General features: G+C 33.8%; 1 protein-coding gene across 1 annotated transcript; it reads right to left on the minus strand.

The window, feature by feature from the left end:
• Positions 1–388: 388 nt before the first annotated feature.
• On the minus strand, positions 389–25,093 carry LOC123557043 (heat shock 70 kDa protein 12A-like). The gene is made up of 6 exons (XM_045348232.2): positions 25,004–25,093; positions 12,713–12,856; positions 9,141–9,463; positions 7,140–7,355; positions 6,515–6,665; positions 389–4,711 (listed from the first exon to the last, which is right to left on the minus strand). The coding sequence occupies exons 2-6, from the start codon at positions 12,732–12,734 to the stop codon at positions 3,981–3,983; spliced, it is 1,443 nt and encodes a 480-aa protein (XP_045204167.2). The 5' UTR covers positions 12,735–12,856; positions 25,004–25,093; the 3' UTR covers positions 389–3,980.
• Positions 25,094–26,017: the final 924 nt, after the last annotated feature.

Below are 26,017 nucleotides of genomic sequence, written 5' to 3' on the forward strand. Positions count from 1 at the left end.
TGACATCGTCTAATCTGATGATTTTTCGAAAGGATGGAACGTAAAAGTTTTTCAAAACCAGTTCATAACCTGTATAAATGAGCTCCTGTGTTTTGTGATTTTGTCAAAATACAGTTCATTTTTCATTTTATGGCTGGTATTAATCAACTATAATCAAAGCATGAAAACCAGGGAAGATTTCAGGATTCCAGCACTGTAACTGTAATTAGCTTTATTATAATATAAAATCTGTGTCAATCAGTACAGTGAGGATGTAAAAGATAGTCGGCAAGATAAAATCGTTACACTGCTTGTTGGTGACAGGATACGGGATATACGCTGTCTCGAAAATCCATATCAGGCTCGAGCTACGCTCTCGCCTAATATGGATTTCCTCGACAGCGTATATCCCGTATCCTGTCACCAACAAGCAGTGTAACTAATATTATCCTGTCAATTAACACATACCCTGCTAAATTTCTATAATGAACTTGTCCATCTTTCAATTTGGACAGTACCATTAATTGTTAAATGGGGTGCTTACCAAAAAGATACTGACTGAATGACGGACAGTGGAGACCATGATCAGACTGCACGAATGTGCAGGCTGATCGTGGTCTACACTGGCCGCAAAGGCAGAATCACTTGCCGTCAGCAGGCTTTGGGGTTAATTCAATACATTGGATAAAGGAAGGAAGACAGTCATGTGTATCAAAGGTGGAGTGAGGAAACAAAAGTTTGAACAATTTTCTTATTTGACATAGTATTGTTCTGGTACCGTTAATTGTTGATTTGAAGTATCGCAAAAGCCAGTGTTTTGATATTTTCCGGGAGTGACTCAGAAACAGAATTCATAAAATTGTATAATATCGATTATCAATTACACCAATAAAACTGAAAATGTGTCAATATTATCAAACTTTGTGATTTATAACGATTACATTTCCGACAAAGAATGTATTTGCTTTTTCTCTAATTGCTATACATTGGTTTATGATGTGAAAACTAGCCATTTGGTCAATTGCTTTAAGGTGACCAACATGGCCGAAGTTAAGCTTTGCCAAAATATTATCAGATCAAGTATTATTTTAATATCTAAACTAACTCTGCTACCCTACACGATAAGGATGGGATGCACTTCTAATTGTGAGAAACAGGAAGACAACTCTTCAAAGTTAAACATAACAATCTTTTCAGAGTTATTTAACACTGAGTCTCATTTTATGGAGATAAAGTATTTAAATGTTGCCTCCTAAATCTAAATGTTATTATCTTCCTTTTTTTTTGATTTATTGAATTTTACACCGATTTACATCAGTATTTCAATATATTCCACGGTATGTTAAGTCCAACTATTGGTTTTAAGAACTGACAACTTCTATTATACATGAATCTTCTTTAATATGAAAGTATATGCATGTGTGCTTATTAATTTGGTTAATACTTAAGTCCAACTACTGTTTTCGACACCTATAAATACCGTATTTTTTAAGAGAATTCTCTAGCACAAAATCACGAATTATAACAGATTTCGATCTTCAAAGTTCTGCTGCTCGAGACAGATGCCATGATTATAAACAAATATGAAATAACTAAACAACAGTCAATATATCAGGTACATGTGCATTATGACCCAACCTATAAACTCATAATTGATTTAGTATTTTACGATAATGCTTTAATTTATTGGTTTATTAATTTCGTTAGGTTTATGTCACATCGACATTATGTTATGTCATACAAATGTATCGCAATTTTTCAGCTTTATAGGCAGCTAAAGGCACTGTTTGCTCCTTGGCGAGGAATAGTTTAGGCACGGGTGGGCAAACGCGTAGAACCACCCGCCATTCGTAGCTTCCTAAAATGAAAGAATTCAACACCCTAATACAGACCTCTTTTTCAAGACATTCAACATATTAATTTCGCAGAAAATGTACGCAAACAAAATATTAAGTGTATATTATATAAAATATGAAACTATTCATTTGCAGGCTTTTACTATATCATTTTACATTTCGCCTGAAGGCAAATACCATGTACGGTAATTTCGTTTGATCTGATAAGTGTTGGATAAAGCTTAAATACTGCCATGTTGAGCACCTTTAAGGAAAGGTAATGTACAGTGACAAAGCGCTTAATTATCATATTCAACATTTTCAAACATATAAATCAGAATGTGAGATAATGACTGTATAGCATGAATCGTTTTGAGATATTTTCTTGACAAACTACAAAATAATGTACTAAAGTCTGTCTCGCCTAAGTTTGGACCTACTGTAATTTATTTGTACTCCAAGTAAACTTGTTATAAATAGCTTCGTTAATATTAGAAGATTTTCAGTCTATAGACATGTTTTCTTTCTTTTGAAAATAAAATAAATTTTTAAAAAAGTCAAGATACGTTGTAAAATGACGTGACATCCATTCAAAAATGACGGCGGTCATACAAGCATCATTTGGGGGGTTGGTTCATATTTGGCGACGTTTGTTTTTAACCTATTGATGAATAAAAGCCATGAAAAAATAAAACTAATTTCGTGCAAAATCTACAGAATTTATCTGCACGTCTGACATTGAATAAACATTTCCCCACTAAATAAAATATTTTTTTTTGATTTGATTTTGCTAAAAAAAAGGGTGTTTGCACGTAATCGTTAGAAATGATTCAAAATAAATGCAAGTCAAGTGCGCATCATTGTTTCATCCATGATAGATAATTTGGGTGGGGACAGTACACTCAGAAGTACACTCATCCCATCTAACTCATTCTTATTACGGGTCATTAAATTTGTTAAAGTTTTAATGTTAACACTTTTTTTTGCATATCTAGCGGATATTGACTGGTGCTTTCTGTTTCGTCTGTGCACGTGAGTTTTAGCGACCATTTGAACTTGCCATATGACTGAATGCAATGAATTATTGAAAATTTAAGGTCTCGTTATATTTGATTGTGACAATTTACCATGCTAATTGGATGATCCGCAAATTATAATAAACAAAGTTGCCAATATATGGGAGACTTTTTAAACAACTTATAATTGTCGTTATTCTTTATAATATAAAAAAACATAAATCTGTTTCAGTAATTCCATCCTCGTGTCTTTAATACTCTCCTTCGCGGCCGTTTGGTGAAACATTATTGCATTCCTTCAAAGTAGAGTGATTTCAATACCACTCATGTTGGTATTTTAAAACATTTTTATAGTTTTGGCTGACATGGTAGCTCTACTGAGCCGATGTTTTTCCACACCGAAATTCCTGTAATTACTGGAATGTTTTTCTACAAAAGAAATCAACGTCGCTTTTCTTGTTTATGGAACACTGATTTTAATTGATATTCGACATTCAAAGCAATAAGCGGGACGTTAGAATCATCTGTAAACTGAAAGCGTCTGTTGACACCGTTAAGTACTATGAGTAATATTTTGAAAGAAACCCGAACAACACCGATTCCATCAAATGCCACGCATTTTGTACACGGCACCTTACGATCGGATAAGAGTAATCTGTTTTCTTTTTTCACATGTCTAACCTTGGTGCGACGCTGTCGGTGCCGCGAAGCTCTGCTATAAACATTGGGGTCTCTGTGTCCCTAACGTGTGTTTTAGACCTGAATGGATCGTTTTCTGAAGAAGACAGCTTGATAGCGGAAGGTCCTTGGCTCCCTCATATGCCTTAAGATGACCAGAGAATCAGGCATCTAGGGTCTTCCTCCACAATTACAGTTGGAAAATATCCATATCATCTGAACTTAAACAGCATTACATCGGATCATTACATCAGGTCCGGCATTGCACCTCTATTATTCTATTGTTGTTGTAATCAAAGAACGCCAATATAATATCTTTTAATCTGTTTTCGTTAAGACTGTAGAAGATGGTGACTAAGCGTTTGAAATAAACCCGTATGTACAAAATTATACAAACACACGTGTGTTGACGAAATATCAGATCGCTTTATCATTTCTTGGTTCGCAATGAAGAGAAAGTGTATGCTAAAAATCAGTGGAATAAGAGAGGAGAAATGCCACAATGAAAGGTATTTGCAAGTGCTTCCGTAATCGATTCGTCTGCAGTGGCACGAGCGTTCTTAGAAAAATACGAAGCGACAGGTATTGGTTTATAACCAAATAACACAGCTCCTCTACAAACTGCTTTACTTGGACCAAGTGGAATAAGGAATTTAGCGTTTGGCAACGCTTTCTTAATGATGTCTTGAAAAATGGGGGATTCAGGTAATTCTCCAACCAATAAAATTACAGTACTTCTTTCCACAATACCTGGGTTTGAAATAATCTTCTGAACGTGAGCTGCTATTTTATAGGTGCAAGGTGTAAAGAAGTTTTTGAAAAATCCTCGATGTATTCTAAGTCTATTGTGAATCCAATATACCTTCTTGCTGTAAGGGGAACATTTTGTCGCTTCTTGGATGTTTTGCTTCATAAAGTCATTACATTTTTTAAAAATACTGACTGGAACTTCAATTGTTACGTTCTCTTCGTTGAAAGTTGTGCCCATCCAGTTCTTTGTAAGGGTACGCTGAAAGTCCAAAACATCAAATTTATCGCAGTCTAATAATATCTGGTGTATTGAGCTTCCAATAATTGTAGTGAGCATTAAATACAACTCTTCCTCAACACAGGCTCCACCCCAAGGCCCTTCGCTTGAGTTGTGAAGCTCCATCAGTCCGTTATCTTGATTTTGCTTGTACACAGATATGTGAGTGTGATCATCTTGACAAAAGAAAAGGTACAAAATACAAAGGTTTATGTCATGTTGAGAACGTTGCATTTGATCAAAATTCTCAAAATTATTATTTTCGCAAAAATGTTATCTGCTCTGGCATCGAAAATAAATATTATTCATCATGATAAAGTAGGAATGTAAAGTAGGAAGAATTACTTCGTTAACTAATAGCGCGTTGCACTGAGGTATACATGCATTTGTTTTGTTTGTGTTAGGTTTAACGTCACGTCGACATAATAATATGTCATATGGCGACTTTCATGGTGCAGGAAGACCCCAGGTGCTCCTCCGGGCATTGCTTCATCACAGGCGGACACCTTGGTAGTACCATTGACTTTTCGTTAGCCAGCTGAATGGCTTCCCTACATAAAGATTTTTACACCCCAAGTGAGGCTCGAACTCACATCGGCAAGGGGCAAATGATTTGAAGTCAGTGACTTTTACCACTTGGCCACGGAGGCCCCGAGGACAATATGCAAGTTTACGGATTGGGCAGTTAGTTCAACATATTATATGAAATAAAGCGGAGATCAAAGCCATGCTCAAAGCGCTCACTTCATGATGCTGAAGACTTCTGACAAGTTTGTAAGCACTCAGTTTTATAACACCTGAGAAACCTGTTTACATGCAAAACTTTCACCAACATTTCTCAGTTAAAATGGAATATACGTTTGACAAAGTAAAAGCCAGAGTTATGTAACACGATCTGAGATGTCATCTTATGACGCCAAATGAAACTTATAAGAAAATCTTTTTGAGCATAGAACGCGGCCTAGCTAAATACATGTAATATAAGACTCGGCTTGATTGAGTCTGTTCGCGAGAGGTTATGAAATGTGAAACACCCCTCATGACCCCAGCACCGAGTTTAAGCGGAATTATACAAATATTTTGAAGCGGTTCCATGATCCCAGATATCCAGAGTCCAAGTACGGCGACACAATTGACGGCCAGTCACTACACTGCACTTAAATACTGCTGTTGTGTTAGTTGATAAAATTTATAAGATTCTTTAGGAGCATAAATCAACCAGGACCGGATTTGATCAAGTACGTTCATGAGAGGTCATGAAATGTGTAATAGCCTCACGCCCACTAGCACCGTCTATTATAACAGTATTAATACAAAGACTAGACTAATAAAATAATAAATAATAATTAAGACTAAGTGTGGATTGAAAATCATTCAGTCCAGTAGTGTTTGAGAAGCATGCTTACATTAAGAAATGAGTACCGATACTAACAGCAAAACTAAGGAAGTAGAATCTAGGTTAATAAGCACGAAATTATAGAAAACATGTTTTTTCTTCTGTTTACACTGAAGTTCAATAAAATGCTACTAAAACAATTAGTCAGGTCATATAGATTGAGGTACACTGACACAATGTGTAACTTGGGTGAGTGACAATTTGCACACGTTTTATGAGAAAGTGTTTGTTTCTTGTTTATTACTTGTAGTTTGGACCAAAAGTTCTTCTTTTTGCTTACGCAAATGATGCATTTGACCAGTCTGTTTAAATATGGAGAAAAATTGTGTATTTGCGGACTAGACAAAAAGAGATAGACACAGGCACAGCAATCACACTGACACATGCTCAGGAGACGTGTGCTGCAGCCTTAGACGGGGAGGAAGACAGAGCAACCTACAACAGGTTAAGTCTTAGAATCGGCTAATTTATGTCAGATGAACTTGTGTTAGTTCTTTCTGTTAGAAGTTGTTGTTTGTTACAAAAAATAGACTAGTCGATGCACACAATATTAAGTTGAATGAAAATCTATGTAAAAACATACGTCCTGCGTTGATGGCCACGAATGTGCTTTCTTGATTATTAGTTTCGGCGCCGCATGTTTCAAGCATCTCTGATTTAGGCATTCTCAGGCAGAATGATAGTGCAGCCACTGATTCAGTCGTCTCTGAAAGTTGGTCTTCGTATATGCCTGCCTTTGAAATAAAAAGCAAATACAATTCTCCAATTTTAAATATTCCTTCCAAATGCAACAAGGATAGGAAACCTAATATATACAAATATATCATTGAATGTACTGGAATATATTACGGGATAAGTATACCTTATCCATGATAGCCAATCACATAACGACTTTTATTACGATGCATCAGAACCGGTAAGCTGCCTTTGTCAAATTCGCTTGATAGGGTTGCTGTCAGTATAAAACTGATAAATAAAATCTTTTACACAAACTATTTTGTTGCAGCTTAACATCAGTGATTTTGCTGTAAACTCTTTGTCGGTCTACATCATTCCTTTATTTTGGAATTTTATCAAACACTTAACTCACATGAAGGTGTAAAATTTGTTTTCCTTCAAGACTCATTATATTTTGCAGTAAATACAGTAACAATTTAGAAAAAAAAACATTTTGCTAGAAGTAAAATAAATGTATTATATAATCATACTTTATACGCAGCCTCTTTAATTATTAGATGGGCATCGAAAGGCAATGAATCCGGAACTGATAAAATCCAAGTCAGATCTTCTTCAGTAATTTGACTTGATGAATAAAACACATGCCGGAACAAATCTTTTTTCAGATAGCCAATGATTGCACCAAATACGTCTACAGCTTTCATTGCCTTTCCTCTGGTGTCATTTATTTCAATGTCTGAATGTATCTGTTCTAATAAGTCAACAGAAGTGTAAAGCCTAAATGTATAGCATGTAAGTTAACATATAAACTGTACTTTGGTCGCTCGAACGCGAATGGACAGGCAAAATTTGTTCGAAATATCGGTTGCTCGAACCATCTTAAGTTGTATATTATATAAGGATTTTGCGGGACCTGACGATGTGTTCGAGCAAAGGGTGGCGTTCGAAATATTGGAGTTCAAGTGTGCGAAGTTCGACTGTATAACATTTACATATTCGATTATTCTTTCAATAATTTACGATAACCATATTTGCTTCAGTATAAGGGCATTGTTCTTACCTTATACCTTCCCGGTTTCTGTCTAGAAAATGCTTTCATAAATTCATTACAAACTGCCTTGCGTTAACCGACATGGACAAACGAAACGGCGGACGGATAATCCTAGATGCAAAAACAATCATGTGCAAATAAGGAATCTGTTTCTTCTAACTGCAACGTTGTGAATTTCTCTATTAGTTTCAAGTAATTGAAATAAATGGAAGTCGTGCGTGACTTGGATAGTAAAATGATCCGTTAATTTATTATTCTGATGCATGAGTTTTAAGCTACAATACAATAGTTTTTTTAAGAAATCGAATTGGAACATAGAAATAACAGAAAACTTTTAACTAGGTCATTAGTCTTCTTCCACCTGTCAGATTTTGTCATCAATTTTCACGATCTGTCAAAATTATACCTAACTCTCTTGTCTTCATATCCATTGGTTTTAAGTATCTTGGTATGTTTAACACTACAATAAATTCCTTATCAATATTGTGCTTGAAACTGTTTTGTTGAGCAAATAATCTCTATTGCCTTAGTTTATTCTTGATTAATATCGCACCAAAAATATGATTTTGCCATTCATCGAAAATTCAAAACATGGTACCTCCTTAAACCTGTTACGACGCGCGCATCTTCATATTGCATTTATTTAAACGTTGGATTTTCGATTAATGTACATCTATCCCATACAACTGAAGCGTGCGCAAGATAAGAGTCTTAAGAGTACTTTGATTTTGGCAATTGACAAATTGACAGCTGTTTACACGTGCACCGTTAAAGAGTAAATGTGAACAATGTACTTTAAATCTAGTAATGAATGATTGACAGTCGATCTTAATGATAATGCTATTGCTGAGATCGAATTATAATGAATTTTTAGTGATGCAGGGATAATTATGTCCGTTTCCTTCTCAAAACATTGGTAGATAATTAGAGCCAAGAAATGTTGGCCAGAATATATGAGATATAATTGAAAACAAGTTGTATCATGTCGAACAACTGCCGGATGTACAATTTAAAGATGGTAAATCTGATTTTGGTCGTATGGTCATTTGCACCTATGTTTGTTCAGTGGATAATTTTTTCAAATTTGATTTTCTATACTGGTTGCCCGAATAGGAATCGAGAAGAAATGCTGTCCAATGTCTGTAGCCTGTAGGTGTCTTATAAGCCAAGCACGACTGGCTCTTTCAGTAAGGGTGAAAGCTCCTTATAATAGTATTTAGGCCATAGTGTCACCAGGAATGTTTATGTGCATGTATATTTAAACTAAGCATAAATGATCCAAACGCGATAATATATAAAGATTCTACGTTAACAGTGCCATTGCTTTTTAATTAAGCAAATTAGATGTTTCTATTAAGATCTGGATATTTGCTATATCAATAAATGAACATGTTTTATGCACACTTGTTATTACTAAACTTCATATATTTGAGAGCATCATGGGTATAAGTATTATTGCAATATAAAAAGAAACGCTTACTCTTTTCCCATGCCAAACTGTCTTAAATTCTCTAAAGAAGTGCCAGTTGGAATGTTCATTATTTACAGATAATTCTGCGTATTTGTCTTCGGCATGGAAACCGAAACTATGAAACACTTTCTTCTCATCAAATAATACCGCTAAACGGATCTTTCCTGAATGTCTTTTATCTGATTCTCTCCATCCATTGTTTGTATAGACATTATTAGGGCCCCTTCTTAGTCCACAAAATCCAAACGAATAGCAACAACGACTGTTTCCTATTTCAATTGCAGCCATTATAAAGTATTTATATTTATCTCCTACTGTGTATCTGTAAATGTCTGAAAATAGACACGTTATAAATAAAACACCAATTTAAATAACAAACATGTATACGAGGGATTTTCAAATTTTTATTGCAACTGGGTCTGTTTCGTTTAGAAAAGGACCATAGTGTTTCTTCCAAAACTGCTAAGGGGTTGTAGAATATGTGACTTTAATATAAAATTCTTATTTTTTCTTTTAAAATGTTGATTTCTGTGTTGTTTATCGCATTATTTTCCGTATTAATTTGTATTTAGTTTTGTCAGTATATGTCTTTTAACCTTAACAATTTTACTACTTACAACCTTCAGTCTTCGCAGACTTTCTACAAATTGATATAACTTTGTCAGCAGTTTTCTTTTCAAATCGTGTAATTATGACTGTCACAGTTTTTTTTGTTTTCATTCCAAAGTTTCTTTCCTAGAAAAACTCAAGTTCGGATGTTCATGTTTTTCTTTACTACGAAATACCTATGTTTCCAGACAATATCAACTTAGGATACAACATTTCTTCATGAACCTACAGACAATTCCAAAAACAAACAAAAAATGATAAGATTTCCTGAAACACAAAATTTACATTACATTAATTTTACTCTTTTGCTTGTTAAATTATGCAGCTCAACTGTATTTTGTCAGTCATGCAAACAAAGCATCTCTGCTGTTCAGCTGGCAAATCAAACTACCTTTTATTGTCAGTAGCTAATCAAACTTACCAAGCAAAATTATTTATTATTTGATTCCATTGAAATCTGTACTGAATATAGCTGATATGTATACCTTTAGCTTATTAGATTGGTTGCTTATTAGATTGGTAGCATTTCTGTCCGAACATCCCTCGTGCACGTTTCAAAACGTTTCTTTTTATAGCAAAAATAGCAAAACTTTAATGATGTCATAACTATTATATATGATAGATATCGCAATATGTTTTTATATTTACAAACTGCTTGCATACAAATGTACATCCTAAAATGAAATCATGTAGGCATAGTACCATCAAAATGTACGAAACAAATAACAGTACTTGCTTTTCAGCTTTTGGAATATAATGACAAATAGGGAAGGTGATTAAATTTTGGACGAGTATTCTAAGCAAGATAATGCTTTTCGTGATATGTGACACAAACTCGACACCGACGCGTTTACAAAATCATTTATGTATTGTTGTCTAAATGTAAAGAGCTTGAAATTTGAATAAAATAATATAATATTACAGAAACAAAGAAACAAGATACGTCTAAATGTATCATAAATTATATTATATGTCCCAGACTCTAGAAATTGTTGTGTGGATTGTTTTTATATCAATTTATATTTATATCGGCGTGCACTAAAATGCAGCAGGTAGTCTTCTTTGATTGAAAGACCAAAAGAGGTCTAATGTCTTCTTTATGTTTTTAAAACATTTGTGCGAAGCACTATTTGTCATACATCAAATTCCTTGGACCGACTTGGAAAACCTGACTCGTAAATGACAGTGATTGTATAAACCACACACAAAACACACCGCTTCGATAGCCTAGTGGTAGAGCGTCCGCTTCGAGTGCGGGAGGGCGTGGGTTCGATCCCCGGCCACGCCATACCAAAGACGTGAAAAATTGTACCAGTAGCTCTCTTTCTTGGCGCTCAGCATTAAAAAGGGAAACTGGCCTCTTCTCTCACACCCTCGTGGCGATGGATTCCATCAAGAATGAGGTGTCGAGAGTGATTAATAAGTTGTAGAACTTCCTACACAATCGACCTAAAATAAATTATGTATAAACTAAGCTGTGGTCAGTTACAGCGTGTCAAACGTTGCTAAATTATATATCCATGTTATTGTTATTGCATTTTCGTTACTGTTAATTAATTTGGTAACTTTGGTATTATCATTATATACTGAGCTGCAAGTGCGTCCGCTGTCAGGCCTTATATCAGAAGTATTTCAGCTGCTGAAATGATGAGACTGGAGAACAGCCAAATCCAAAAGCTCTTGATTTGGTATAAAACATTTTCGAAAATGTACAAATTTTAAAGCTAACATTTTGTAAAAAATGGCATGTCAAACGTTGCTAAATTATATATGTATGTTATTATTATTGTATGTTTGTTATTATTATTCAATGTCTTGTCTTCGTATTCTAAAAGTCATTATTGTTATTCTATATTTCGTTATTGTTATTGTATCTTTGATATTGTTACTCAATGTCGTGTCATTCATATTCTAAGTCTTACCATTGTTATTGTATATGTAGTTATTCTTATTGTATGTTCGATATTCTTATGGTAAAAGTCATTATTGTTATTCTATATTTCGTTATTCTTATTGTATCTTTGATATTGCTATTCAATGTCATGTCATTAATTTTCTAAGTATTACCATTGTTATTGTATATGTCGTTATTCTTATTGTATGTTCGATATTCTTATGGTAAAAGTCATCATTGTTGTTCAATATCTGACAATTCTATTTACAAAACGTGTCATTCTTATTCTATGTTATGTGATTGTATTTGTATAGCGTCGCTGTGCTATTTATATCGCGGGAAATCGCACATACAATAAGAATATCAAGCTTACAAAAACAATAATGAATATACAACAACAATAACGTCTTTTACAATTATAAGAATATCGAACATACAATAAGAATAACGACAATATAGAATAACAATGGTAATACTTAGAATATGAATAACAATATCAAAGATACAATAACAATAACGAAATATAGAATAACAATAATGACATTTACCATAAGAATATCGAACATACAATAAGAATAACGACATATACAATAACAATGGTAAGACTTAGAATATGAATGTCACGACATTGAATAACAATATCAAAGATACAATAACGAAACATAGAATAAAAATAATGACTTTTACCATAAGAATATCGAACATACCATAAGAATAATGACATATACAATAACAATAGCAAATTTTATAATATGAATGACACGACATTGAATAACAATAACAAACATACAATAATAATAACATACATATATGATTTAGCAACGTTTGACATGCCATAGTCAAATAGTCATGTTCAAACTATTTTTAGTGTTTTTTTTTTTATATTTGCCCGGTTCAGTAGGGTTGTGTGGCCTGCCCAGTGTTGTGTTTTTGTTTGTAATAATTTGCAGTTTAATGGCATGACAGGGCTTACATTAGCCTTGCTTATCCATCATTCTGTATTTTGCTTCCCATTATTATCTTACAATGGTTAATGTCAACTTCAAAACTTTCAAGAGATACACCATATTATACGTACTAAATACGATCCAGGCTGTCATACCAACCCAATAACCCAGTTATTGCAACGACTTGAGTTATATAATCTGAATCTCAATATCCCCCTCTGCCTCGTCTGGTCGGAGTATCTTTGTTTTAGCGACTTCCGTTATTCTCTCCATAGCTTAAGTGTACATATAAGCATATATAGATGGTGCAGAATATAACAGACAAAAAGAGAAAAACTGTTTAATTAGTAAAAAGTCATATTACAGAATTGCCAAAGAAACGGTAGCGGTGGGTAACAAGAAAAAATACGGTACTAGCAAACAAAACCAAAACGTACCAATAATGTTACAGGTCATTGTCTCAGTTCTTTGTCGATATTTCTGTTGCTTTGATAATAAATTGTTTCGAAACAACCCAACCGGTGCAATATTTTTACTTAACAAACCTTAAACATTCATATTGGTAACTCACAGTAAATAAATTTATTGGTAACTCAATTATCCGGTGGTAAATTATAAAGGCCCCGCGAGTTTATATTCAAATGTATTGAGACACATCGTATATTTGATGTTCAGTCCTTTTACAGTTTGGCACTACGCTTTCCTTTTTTATGCGTGTTATGGGACATGTGTTGAACACCATGGAGTTTTCAAACTTGTTGCGACTTACTTAATCTGATATCTGCCTTCTGCTTTCTTTCGTCGGGCCCTTAATTGTGGTGTTTTTCTTCGTTTTTTGCTTTATGCAAAGGCATAGATTGCGCTTTACACGAGAATGTTTTGTTTTACATCTTGTGCCTTTACTATCACTACAGATACTGCTGCTATTGTACATGATTCACATGGAGGTACAGGCCTAAATAAAGTTAAGGAACCAACGTGGGAGCCATCTGGTCTTGTCGCGTAATGGCGGACAGGTTTTTAAACACTAAGTTTTCACTTGGCATGACCAGAGAGGTCTAAAAGTAAAGGTGGTTTTTGTTTAAAAAAGATGGATTAATCCATAACTTTCATTTAACGACTGAGACTGTTTTAGAATTGCTTTCACTACATGAAATATGAATCCATCATTTTTATCAATATCTGCATCGCATGTAGAAGTTTGTGAAAAGTGCATGAAGAAATGATTTATTAATCCATGTCCGTGAACAGGTTTTCATCACATGAAATAGGGATGGATTAATTTATCTTTTATCAAGTTTTGTAAACTTGCACAAAAAATGCATGGATTAATCCATGTTTTAATTATATTTTTAGACGGTTTTAAAATGTGTTTCCATTAAGAATAGGGATGGATGAATCCATCTTTTCATAAATATTTGCATCGTTTGTAGAAGTTTTGGAAAAGTGCAAGAAGAAAAGATCGATTAATCCATGTCCACGAACAGGTTTTCACTACATGAAAAATATCTTTAAAAGTTTTGAAAATATGCACAAAGAATGCATGGATTAATCCATGTCCTTAATTATATATTTTAGACGGTCATACAATGTGTTTTTATTATATAGAATAAGGATGGAATAATCTATCTTTTCTATCAATAAGTCTTTGGAAAAGTGCAAGAAGAAATGATGAATTAATCCATGTCCAGGAACAGGTTTTCCTACATGAAAAATAATCTATCTTTTATCAAGTTTTGAAAACATGCACAAAGAATGCATGGATTAATCCATGTGTTAATTACATATTTTAGACGGTCTTACAATGTTTGTTTTTCATTATTTAGAGTAGGGATGGATTATTTCATCTTTTTATCAATATTTTGCATCGCATGTAGAAATTTTGGAAAAATGAAAGAAGAAAAGATGGATTAATCCATGTCCGCGAGTAGGTTTTCACTACCCTTTTTTATCTCTATCAAGATAGAAAGGATAGATTAATCCATGTTTTTGACTCTACATTTGAGATGGTCAGCGAATGTGTTTTCCACTACAAATGTTGCGATGGATTAATTCATCTATTTTATATTAACTCTGTAGAAATATGGAAACATGCGCGAATGACGGATGAGCATATCCATGTCTTTCATTTTACATTTTAGGATGGGCTTCCCTTAAGGAAATAGAAATGGATTAATCCATCTTTTTTATCAAAATCTGCATTTATATGTACCAGTTTCGAAATTGAACGTGTACACACAGCGAATGGATAAAATAGAGATGCATTAATCCGTCATTTTCTACTATCAATATAAGCAATGTTTTGTAGATGTTTCGAAAATTTGCAAAAGAAATGCATGGATTACTCCATGTTTGTGGGTATTTAATATATCATATCTCCAAATCCATAATTTTGATATTTTAAATGGAATATATATCAACAATCCAAATGAAAGGATGGATTAATCCATGTTTTATATTACACATAAAGTGTAATATTTCTTCAAAGTACGGAATTCATTTGGACTGAGTGATAGATTAATCCATGCATTATCAGTAATGAAAGCTGTATTCGCAGATGGATTACAGTAATCCATGTTTATATTATGCTGTACAGAGGAACTTTAGAATAAAATGGAAATCATTTGTTTTATTCGTTTCTTTGCTAATGCATGGATTAATCCATGTCACAATTTCCACGTTTATTTGCAAAATTGACCATTTCCAAAATAGTCTAATCAGTTTAGCCAAAAAATCACCTAACCTAGACAAAATTGCAAAAGTTTTGTTTTGTGTATTTCCAAGTTTTACAATGTCTAAACTATAACCAGGAAAAAATCCCCTGTCCAGAAAGTTGGGGAAGTACATAAAATTGCTATTTCAATAAGGAGCCCGTAATTTTGATCAAATCTTCACTGTTATATTTGGGAATGGAATTTTATCGGTAGTATAACGGTAGATACACTAATACATGTAAACATCGAAGATAACTTATAAATAATAAGACTTAACACGCAATACATCTTCAATAAACCATTTATTTCAAGTTTTTAGGTAAATAATGTGAAAAGAATGGGGTAAATTTACCCCACCCACTTTGTGAAAAAAATGTTAATTTGAAAATTTTCACAAAACATGGATTTCTTTCTTTATATAGGTAAATATGTTTAAACATACCTATTTTTATTCATTTCTAATACGACTAATTCATTACTATAAGACAATATAATGTTTATTCAATTCTACCTTAATTACATAGAGAGTGGTGCTGCGTATTGGAAATAACATTGTTTCTTAAACTACACTGTTTTCTTTGCATGTGCTTAATGTTAATCTACAAAATGCCATTAAGGATATAATGTTTATAAAATGATTAAATATTACACATATTCATACAAAAGATAAGCCGCTATTTAACATTACATAACAACATTACTATCAGTATGTTACAGATTTTCTGAAATTCTTATTCAATGAGACAAAATTGACGGCAAGAAAATTTGAATTCAGTTGCTATAGCAAAATCAAAGTAAAGTACTGCAATACCATAATAAAACTTTAATACTACAGTACCATAATCAAAGTATATAACTTTAACATCATAATAAAGTAAAGTACTGCAACAAGATAATAAAAATTTAGTACTGCAATACCCTAATTAAAGTATAGTACTTCAACAGCATAATTAATGTATAGAAGAGCAACATCATAATCAGAGTATAGTACCGCAACATCATAATCAAAGTATAGTACTATGTACTGCAACACTTAAAGTATCGAAGTATATTACTGCAACACCATCATCAAACTATAGTACAATGCACAGTGTACTGCAAGATCATAATCAATGCACAGTACTGCAACAACATAAAGTTTTAGTTCTGGAAAACCATGTTCAAAGTATAGTATTGCAACGTGACAATCAAAGTAAAGTACTGCAACATCATAATCAAAGTTCATTACTGCAACATCATTATCAAAGTTCATTACTGCAACATCATAATCAAAGTTCATTACTGCAACATCATTATCAAAGTTCATTACTGCAACATCATAATCAAAGTTCATTACTGCAACATCATAATCAAAGTTCATTACTGCAACATCATAATGAAAGTATAGGTTTGCAACACTTCAAAACCATACTCAAGGTATAGTACTGCAACATGATAACCATTGAATTACAGTACTGTAACACTAAAACCAAAGTTCAGTACTGCAACAAAATAATCAAAGTATAGCATTCAAACTCCACAATTATTTACATTTCATCATAACTGTCTTCATCTTCTGCAGTAAGTTCCGTTAATGTAGGAGAATTTGAACAACTGACTCCACGGCAAATTCCACATCCCACAGAACATTCTAAACCGTGTTTCCTGCAAGTACAACGTTTGCTGTCACATCCTGTTTTACAGCTGCATCGGATGACTTTAAGCAAATATTCTGGTGCTGGCGGCAAAGTCATTTTGACTGGGCTTAAAATGTTGTCAGACACCTCCCAACCCCATTCCAAAGGATCAAGATTTTCATTTCCCATCCATGTATGGGTTTGCCAATAAACTCTCATGCTATGAAACGCCGCAGCAGAACTGGTGGGAGGTAGACTATGCACTTCCACAAAGCTTGTGCAACATGAAACTTTCCTAGCAAATTTCTGAAAACGAAGGTGATCCAAACTTTCAGAAGTTCCCCCTTCAAACAAACAGATCATCGCATATTCACCTAACTTCTTTACATCGTCTTTTGTTTCTGCATTGATGAACATTAATGCATTATCCCTGAAATTCTGCTTTGTGCACAAAACTTTAAGAGCTGAGGCTTTGCCGATGCCATGTACTTTTGAAGTTGTGTCGCATCATGTCAGTGCATGAATAAAGGGAAGTAGACTACAGACATCTTGACCCAGTATTTGTTTTGTCTTCTGTATATCCCATACCCTTTTGCCTTTCCCTCGTTTCGGTCTTGAATCTGATCGAAAATACACACCATGTTTCATTCCATCAACATGGTAACACAGTAACACAAGCAAATCTGTATCTTCGCCAACAACCACTGTAGTGTCTGTTACAGCTGACTGGACTGCAGTTTTGACAATGAGGCAATCAGCATCATTTGTGGCTTGTTTTACAGGTATTCCATGATTGGCAAATGTTTCACTGAGAAGCGCAATGAAGTTTTTATTATTGTCAGTATTCCGCAGAAAGACTTCTTTGTTTGTTTTGCATGGCGTTGCTCTTGCAAAAAGAACTTTAGTTCCAACTGCACCTTTCTGTCTCCTTAAATGTGTTAAATCTTTAGTAGATGGACTGTTGCTGTAACCATCAAAAACAACAACAGGTTTCCTGTATCTCTGTTTAAGATAATTGGTGTGTTCCTCACATATAGATCCAAATGACATGCCTTTCTGCCATGGAATCCTTTGTAAAAGAGAACCTCCATCAATGACATAAGCACAGTCGTCTGAATTCGGAATGTTTGTTGCACTGCAGTCCCCCAATTTCCACATACTTTCAGCAAGAAGAGATTTCGTAGGTTGCCTTGGCATGCCAGTATTGTCAAAAAGTGAACTTGGAACACTGCATAACTCATATGTAAAAAGGTCTTGTGTGTCATCCACTAATCTTCCTGCAGCGGTGATTAATCTTTGAAAAAGTAGCTGGGTATCTATGTTGATGTTTTCTCCTGACAGTGTAATTGATGTTTTTTCAGACAATGTGACAGCTTGCCAAGATCTCTGGAATGAAAAGTCATTCAGGGGTTTTCCCATCATTCTCTGAATTATACTGTTACCAATATCATTGGCCTGATCAGCAGTTACTTTACTCCCTGCTGTTAATCCAGTTTCAATGTTACGCAAAGATATATCAGAGCTATTAAAGGGGTCTCTCTCCTTTAAAAATGACATTATGGTACTGGTATCCTTTACGTCCTTGTCAATTCTAGATTTACGAATTTCTTTGTGCCCATCATTAGGATTGTTCATGCCCAACAGATCTAGCATGGCATTATTCACTTCTGCTTTGGCTGGCATAGACATCAACCAGAGTGCTCTTTGATTCTCACTTATGCCTCTACCTCTTGTCAGTCCTCCTGTGGTTTTAAGAGATCTCATTAATACTTGTTCTATAATTAGATCTGTTGATAATCCAGCCCAAAATTTGTCTGTTCTCCGCACAGAATGGAAGCCGGAGACGAACGCTTCATGTACTTCAGGATGACTTGCCTTCAACTGCAACATTTTTTGTAGATTTATGTATGCCGACTTTAAGTAAAGATTGTGTCCAGATGCAGCAAAGAATGGAAGCATTCTGAAGACAGATCGTAAATGGTCATACCAGTTGCTTGTCCGTTCAGCTCTTATGAAATCACGCAATATTGTAATCATCTCCATGTACTGGATCCAGAGTCTTGCTGTGCGATATCCTTTTAGGTAATCTGTCTTAAGTGTCAGTATTTCACACACAGATTGCAAACTATCATCGTCACATATAGCATCTTTTAGAATTTGTTTTGACTCCATCTTGTCATACAATTCTACAATCCTCTGCATTAACTGCTCATTTCCAGACTGCTGCTTTTCACTGACTGATAACAAAGAAGTGTCTTGCTCTGAATTAGCAACACAAAATGAAAAGCTCGACTCTTTTGAAGAATTATCTATGTCTATCTTTGTAATGTTCCGAATTCCATCTGACAGCGAAGACTCTTCAGATATCATTTCATCTTCCGACTGTTTCAGTGTGAGAGTAGCATTGTGTTTCATGAAATCATTTCCAAGTCCTGTATGTTGAGATACTTGTGTTTCATCTTCTTGAATGGGTGAAATGTAGTGAATGTTTAAAGCAGATGATAGTAAAAGAGTGTGTAGTGCTGTATCAACCATGAAATGTCCTCTTACAGCTCTTGCTACTGCTTTTCCGGTCAACATATGTACTACTGCATTGGAAGAATATACAGTTTCTAACACCTCTCTCAAACCTGAACCACTCATCAAAAGTCCTATGCATCCCAGAAAGCTCATTTGAATGTGGAAACCACCTAGACGAAGAACAACATTTTTAATTGGGCTTGATGGTTGTACAGTATCAAGTATATATGTAGCTTTCTGAAATAATGGCTGATCAAATGTAAGCACTGGTGTAACATCATACGTCCTACTTACTTTGGCAACGAAGTGTAAGGTAGAGTTTATGCAAGACAAATCACTAGGTGGCATATCCATCATAGGAAGGAATGTTATGGTTGACTTTGGAGAAAATTTCTGTTTCTTTTCATACAGGTGCATAAATCCTGACCAACTTGGTCTAGCTGGTCGCATTGGATATACAATATTTGAAAATATGTCAAATACTCTATCTTTACTGTGGGTGTTTGTCGCATCAAGCTCTTCAAGGTTGTGAAGCACATCTGCTTTAAATTCGTGTTCAGGTTCTTTTAAATACTTGATTTCAATTCTTCCAAGTTCCACTACTTCATCCATACTTATATCTCTGCGAGGTATACGCGCATGAACTTGTGTACCTGGGGTATTACATGCAATAATTCCCATCCCATGGAAGGTGTTGCTTCCAGCTAATGTTCTTACATTATGATCCACATTATCAACAGAAAACTGAACAAATGATCCAGGGAAGAAAGATGGCATACTGGTATTCAACATAGCAGCTGCATTTGACTCAAACTTTTGCACTTCCCAGTATGACGAACAAAATCCCATACTATTCAGATTATCAATCAAAAATCTGGAACCAAAATAGTGGTATAATTGCACTGCTAGACCAATCTGTAGAGGGGCTTGGATACTCCTGGGTCTACAACTTTGTATAATTGCTTGTCCTATAGATGCAATCTTTACATCTTTGTCTTTTTCACTGAACAGCAAGTTAAGAAGTAAAAGTAAGCTCTGTGGAATGAAACATCTATTTTTGTCACTTGAACCAATTGAGTCTGGTGATGGATAGACATTATTATCAGCAGGGATGTCTAGAATATCCGATTTAATCAACTTTGAGACTGTTTTGATAAGTCTTGTTTTTTCTTCCTCTTCAGTTCTTTGTCTTTTGTTTTCTTCAAAACTATGTAAAATTGAAGATGCTGTTTGCCTTAGAGTAAATTTGTCAACCTGTCCTTCTTTACTGCTAATAACTAAAGCGTCACCGAAATACTCTACTAATTTCCTTTTCATATGCTTCGCTGAATATGCATTTTCTCCACACTCTTTCTCCATCACTTGAACAAGTTCTGTAACAGTAACAACATCTTCACTATCTTCTATGTACTCAACTACAGCCATAAAGCCATCATTTGTTTCTCTACATGGTCTTCCTATTGGACTTTTAGCAGGAATATCTTGAAACGCTTTTGGAATTTGTCTACCGGTTCTGAAATTAACATTACATGACTGGTGGTACACTGCATCTGCAGCAAACAAATCAATGACATATATTAATCTACATGCAACAATGTCGGCCCACTTATCATTTCTTTGTGCACATATTTCTTTTATTGTTGACTGAAAGTCAGTGCTTCTCACTGGAAATACATCATGTCCACGTTTTCTGGATGAGTTTTTTGCATCTTTTCCACAAAAAAGACATTTATGCTTAAAATCAAAATCATTAACAGATCTTAGTAACCTAGTTTCATTAGTATGTGCATCTAATTCAGTCAATACATGTCTTTTGTCAGTGTACTTCTTTCTGCAATCTGTGTGTACTTTTTGTCCGGCAGTTGTTTTTACTGTATCCTTTTTCAAAGCACTTATCTGGTTGATGCCGTGGCTTCCCTTTTCTCTTAAAACGGCAGTATCATCAGTGTCAGTGAAAGATTTTTCACAAATAGCACAAACTTCCATCTGAAACATACACAAGAAAAATAAATGCCAGCTATGACTACTTATGCAAAATGCCTGGTCAAGCACGTGTGTAAGAAGAAATATCTTTTTCAATAACTTCATTTAAGCCATTAAATTTTAACCTTAAATCTTTATATGTATTTATATGATTTCTATGTATTTAGCATAACCAAATGCATTACCAAATGTTTACAAATAAGAACAAGTCTATAAAAATAGCAGTTGAGAACAAATATTTTGTACTGTAGGTGTACGGACCCACTTACTGTAGTAGGGTATAGCCAGTGATTTTTTTACTTTTTTTGGCAACAGCCCATGCCTTTTCAATTGGGAATTTTTAGCGCGATAAACTTCAAAATTGGGAAAAATTAACAAACCTTAATAATGAAATAATTTTGAAAAGTTTTGTTTTAAGGTAAATTTATTTCATTCAAATATGCACTGAGGTTGAACAGACAGGACAGACAGGTTATTTTCTGATGTCACAGGATCTGATGCTCATGACAGATCAATTTGCTTTTCTGACGTTTGATTTGAATTTAATTTCTCTTTAACTTTACCAAAAGATGTTCGAATGTCCGGAGTACCGATGGCGTGTTTAAGTTTTATTTTCTTATTATAATATTTGGAATTATGCGACATTTTTCGATAATTTAGGTAAGTTTCTAACAATTGTTTTTCCGACTCATTTTGACGCATGAAAAAGCGTTTAGCGACCGTGATGAAAGTCATACTAAATGCCGTACTATGCCGTGACCCGTTTTATGTTAACAACGCGCTTCGAGTTGGCAACAAAATTCTGCGAATAAACCATAATTAGTGTCGGAATTTTTATGATTATTTGCATGGTTTTAGTTAAACTTTCACAAGAAATCAATCTAATTGGGAAAAATCATCTCGTTTTTGGGAATTTTTAAGCAGTTTTGGGAATTTTGACCATTTTTGTCAGTTGGGAAGACGCCGAATTTCGGAGTCAAATCGGCGCAAAAAAAATCACTGATAGCTATAGGGAATATATGTTGGACAACATCAGCATTTACATGTAACTCTTTCAAACGCCATAAATACTAATCCAACATGTATCTGAAAAGAAACATTTCAAAACATTATAGAATAAAAATGATAACTTGTCATTAATGAGCACAACCCCTTCATATACGTTAGAAAATGACATCATTTAGATAATTATTACAGAGATAGAAGGTATATAAAAATCATTAGCATGTAATATATATTGCTTCAATCCAGATAAAAAAATACATGATAGGACACTGAAACTGACCTGACTTATCTATGAGTTTATCCAAGTTTATGACATATATATTGGATACCCACAGCATTTTCACTGTTTTAAACATCACCACGCCATAAGACCAAAGCAACATGAATCTTCTCTGAAAAGAAACAAATCACGTAACTAAATATCACTACGTGAATGATATACCTATCGCTAGTAGATTAATGAAATGTGAGTAAATCATCTTAAAAAAATATATAAATACTACATTCAATAATGAAAGAAATATGGAAATAATATACAATCAAAATCAATACAATATAAGACAATTAAAAACCATCGGCATTTGATATTTTTGACATTAGGGTGCTTACCTTGCATATTATATTTAGAACAGCTCAAGCACTTTCAACCTTTCTCAAACCACCACCAAGACCAAGGCAACCTAAAGCTCTGAAAAGAAACAGTTCAGAACACTATAAGTATCCATACAAGAATTATTTGTCTTTCAAATATAAAAGCAGAAACGGTGCCCAAATTAGAAACTATCATCTTTGACTTTAAGCAGTTATAATTTTGTTGTAAATTACGAATAATATGTACCTAATTACCTATGTTAAGCTATTTATTGACTTGAAACTAGCAATATCCTTCTTGTTTCCTTTCTCTACAAACTGATCTGGAGATCTGTTATCTCTGTAAACAAAGAATTACAATTATTCATTGCATCCATTGAAAAAAAATCCTCTCATTTCAATAATAACTGTCAAAAATAATATTAGCAGTGAACAGTTTTTAATTTGTATTTTGACGGAAACGGCGTTCCATATTTGAAAAAAAATCGAGCGTGACCTTGACTCAACATGTCTTTTAAAATGTTTTTATTCCTTTGTATACAATTTTATACTACCAATTACTATATTATGTTATATCAGAGCATCTTTGGCTCAAATCTTTGTTTAAAATGCGATTTTTATCCGAAACGAATATCGGTCATTTTGCATGCAACACGATGGTCAAAGTTATACTAATACAGTTTAAAGAATGATCATGGCAAGCTAAATTGATCAAATGTATATTGAAATTGATTACTTACCTTAGATTTAAACTTTATCCATCCGAATTACGTAGTAGTTCTGAATTTAATCTCGGCCAGATACATTTTCGAAAATTGTCCGCCATTTTAACTTTTCATTATGACGTCACAAATGCAAGTATGGGCCGCCGTCTACACAATATAAACAGGGAATGAAAAACACATTTTTTCAAAATATGTTCTTATCAAATGCGAGAAAATGGCAAAGTCTATTAATGGAGATTTTCTTCTGTGAATATATGGGAGTATACTCTTTTCAAAAATGTACAAAGAAATTCTTTTGCAATTTTGTCTAGGTTCGGACCTTCCCTTATTAGACTAAAATAGTCCTCCGATATTTAGTCAAAATAAGGACACTCTAAATGGCGTATACTACCCCCAAACAGGGATTTTTTGACAAATCCTTTTTTATATTAATATCATCAGTTTACTGCTACTACATGATTCACCTGGCGGTACAGGCCTAACTATCGCCAAGGAACCAACGTGGGAGTCATCTGGACTTGTCGGGTAATGGCGGACAGGTTTTTGAACACTATATTTTCACTTGGCATGACCAGAGAGGTCTGAATTAAAGCTGGTTTCTGTTTAATTTCAAATTTCATTGTGGTTGTATTTTTGACATTTTGGTAGAAAAATGGGAGAGGAGATAGTATTTGGTGAAGGTAAACTCATTTTAGTATGAGTACCTATCGACCTAAGATGACCTTACTTCGGTCATCTCGATTTTTAGATATGTCGACATTTTTCCTTGGTTCCGATAATGTCGAGATATCGAGATTTGACTGTAATACTTCCAGGTCACAGCAGTGTAATTTTGATGTGATTTTACAGTTACTGTAAGCAAATATGACAATAGAAGTCTCTCTTAGAAGATACATGACCCCTTCTTTTCTCTTCAGTTTATGTCAGTTTTATCATAAGTCTTTAAAATGAAGTACGAATTATGCTAGTTTGACCTATAACACTATCCTGTAATTTTTTTAATATGGTAAAGATTAAGAATTCCAAGCACATATTACGATAAAATATATTTTAATTGCATGGTTGCTTGGACTTTCCTTCTACAACGCAGTAGACATTTTTAGGAAGCGTATACGAAATTCTGTCTTTTGGCAGAATTTTAACTAAGATTTTCTCAAACAAAATGTAATTTCATGTAAATAAAACTGTGGCAGGAAGCACTATCCACATCTTTTGAAATATTCTGAAAAAAAAAACAAATAAAACGCTAAACCACAAATTGGTCTTACCTTAGTATGAAATACCTAAATATTCAAAACATGGTGCACATGCTCTTTATTAAAACAACTTTGAATTCAATTACATTTAAGATAAACCCGTTCGTATTTATCCTAGTTATTGTGGTATCAGATAATATACGTGTACATGTTTTCAGATTGCATCGTATCACTACTCACTTTGTGGACTTTAGAATAGTGTATTATAAATTATATTAAAAAGCAGCTTATTTTCCGCGTTTTGTATTGTTGCTACAAAAAGCAGTGTGTAAGGGCTGTTAGTTCAATCATTACTAGGGTCATCATAATTTTGTGCCAGGAATTGGACTGATTTTTCAAATACAAAATATATGGAAATTTAAATTTTCGATTTTAGTTCTATATGTAAACTCAAAAGGATATCTTTGTTACCTCTCCAGCGATCCATACCATTAAAATATAGTAAATATATTATTACTAAGGTAGGGAATGTACCTTATACGTAATTTATTTATAATGCAGTACACTCAACACAATTTATGACTGGTTACGTTCAAGTATAAGATATTCATGTAAGACTATCATTTGTACATGTACATGTGTATGTTACGTTAGTGTTTACGTTTCTTGTTGTGACAGCATTTGTACCAAAACCGATCTCCTTAAAAAAGTTATTTCTGTATAAGACGTTCGCCATTTTTAATTAAACTTTTAATAAGCAATGAAATTACGTGGTTGATATATGATTAGATTTTCGTTTTAGTATAAAAATCGTGTGTCAAATTAAAATAAACATAACATATATTTAAAATTTTAAAAAGTTTTCATTGACAAATTACTTCCTAGTTTCATAAGAATATTGTAAAACTGAATTTAGAAACTTTCTTAGACTAACAAAATGAAATAACATTCATAATTGTGATAAAATGTTTGGGTGGATGCAGATATTTCTGGGTAGGTCACGGGTGGGTTTTTGGGCACTCTACCATAGCCTATCTTCTTTTAGCGTTTCTACAGCTTGTTAAAGAAATAATTTACTTAAATGCT

Source organism: Mercenaria mercenaria, chromosome 5 (assembly GCF_021730395.1).
Source record: "Mercenaria mercenaria strain notata chromosome 5, MADL_Memer_1, whole genome shotgun sequence".
NCBI classification, from domain to species: Eukaryota; Metazoa; Mollusca; class Bivalvia; order Venerida; family Veneridae; genus Mercenaria; species Mercenaria mercenaria.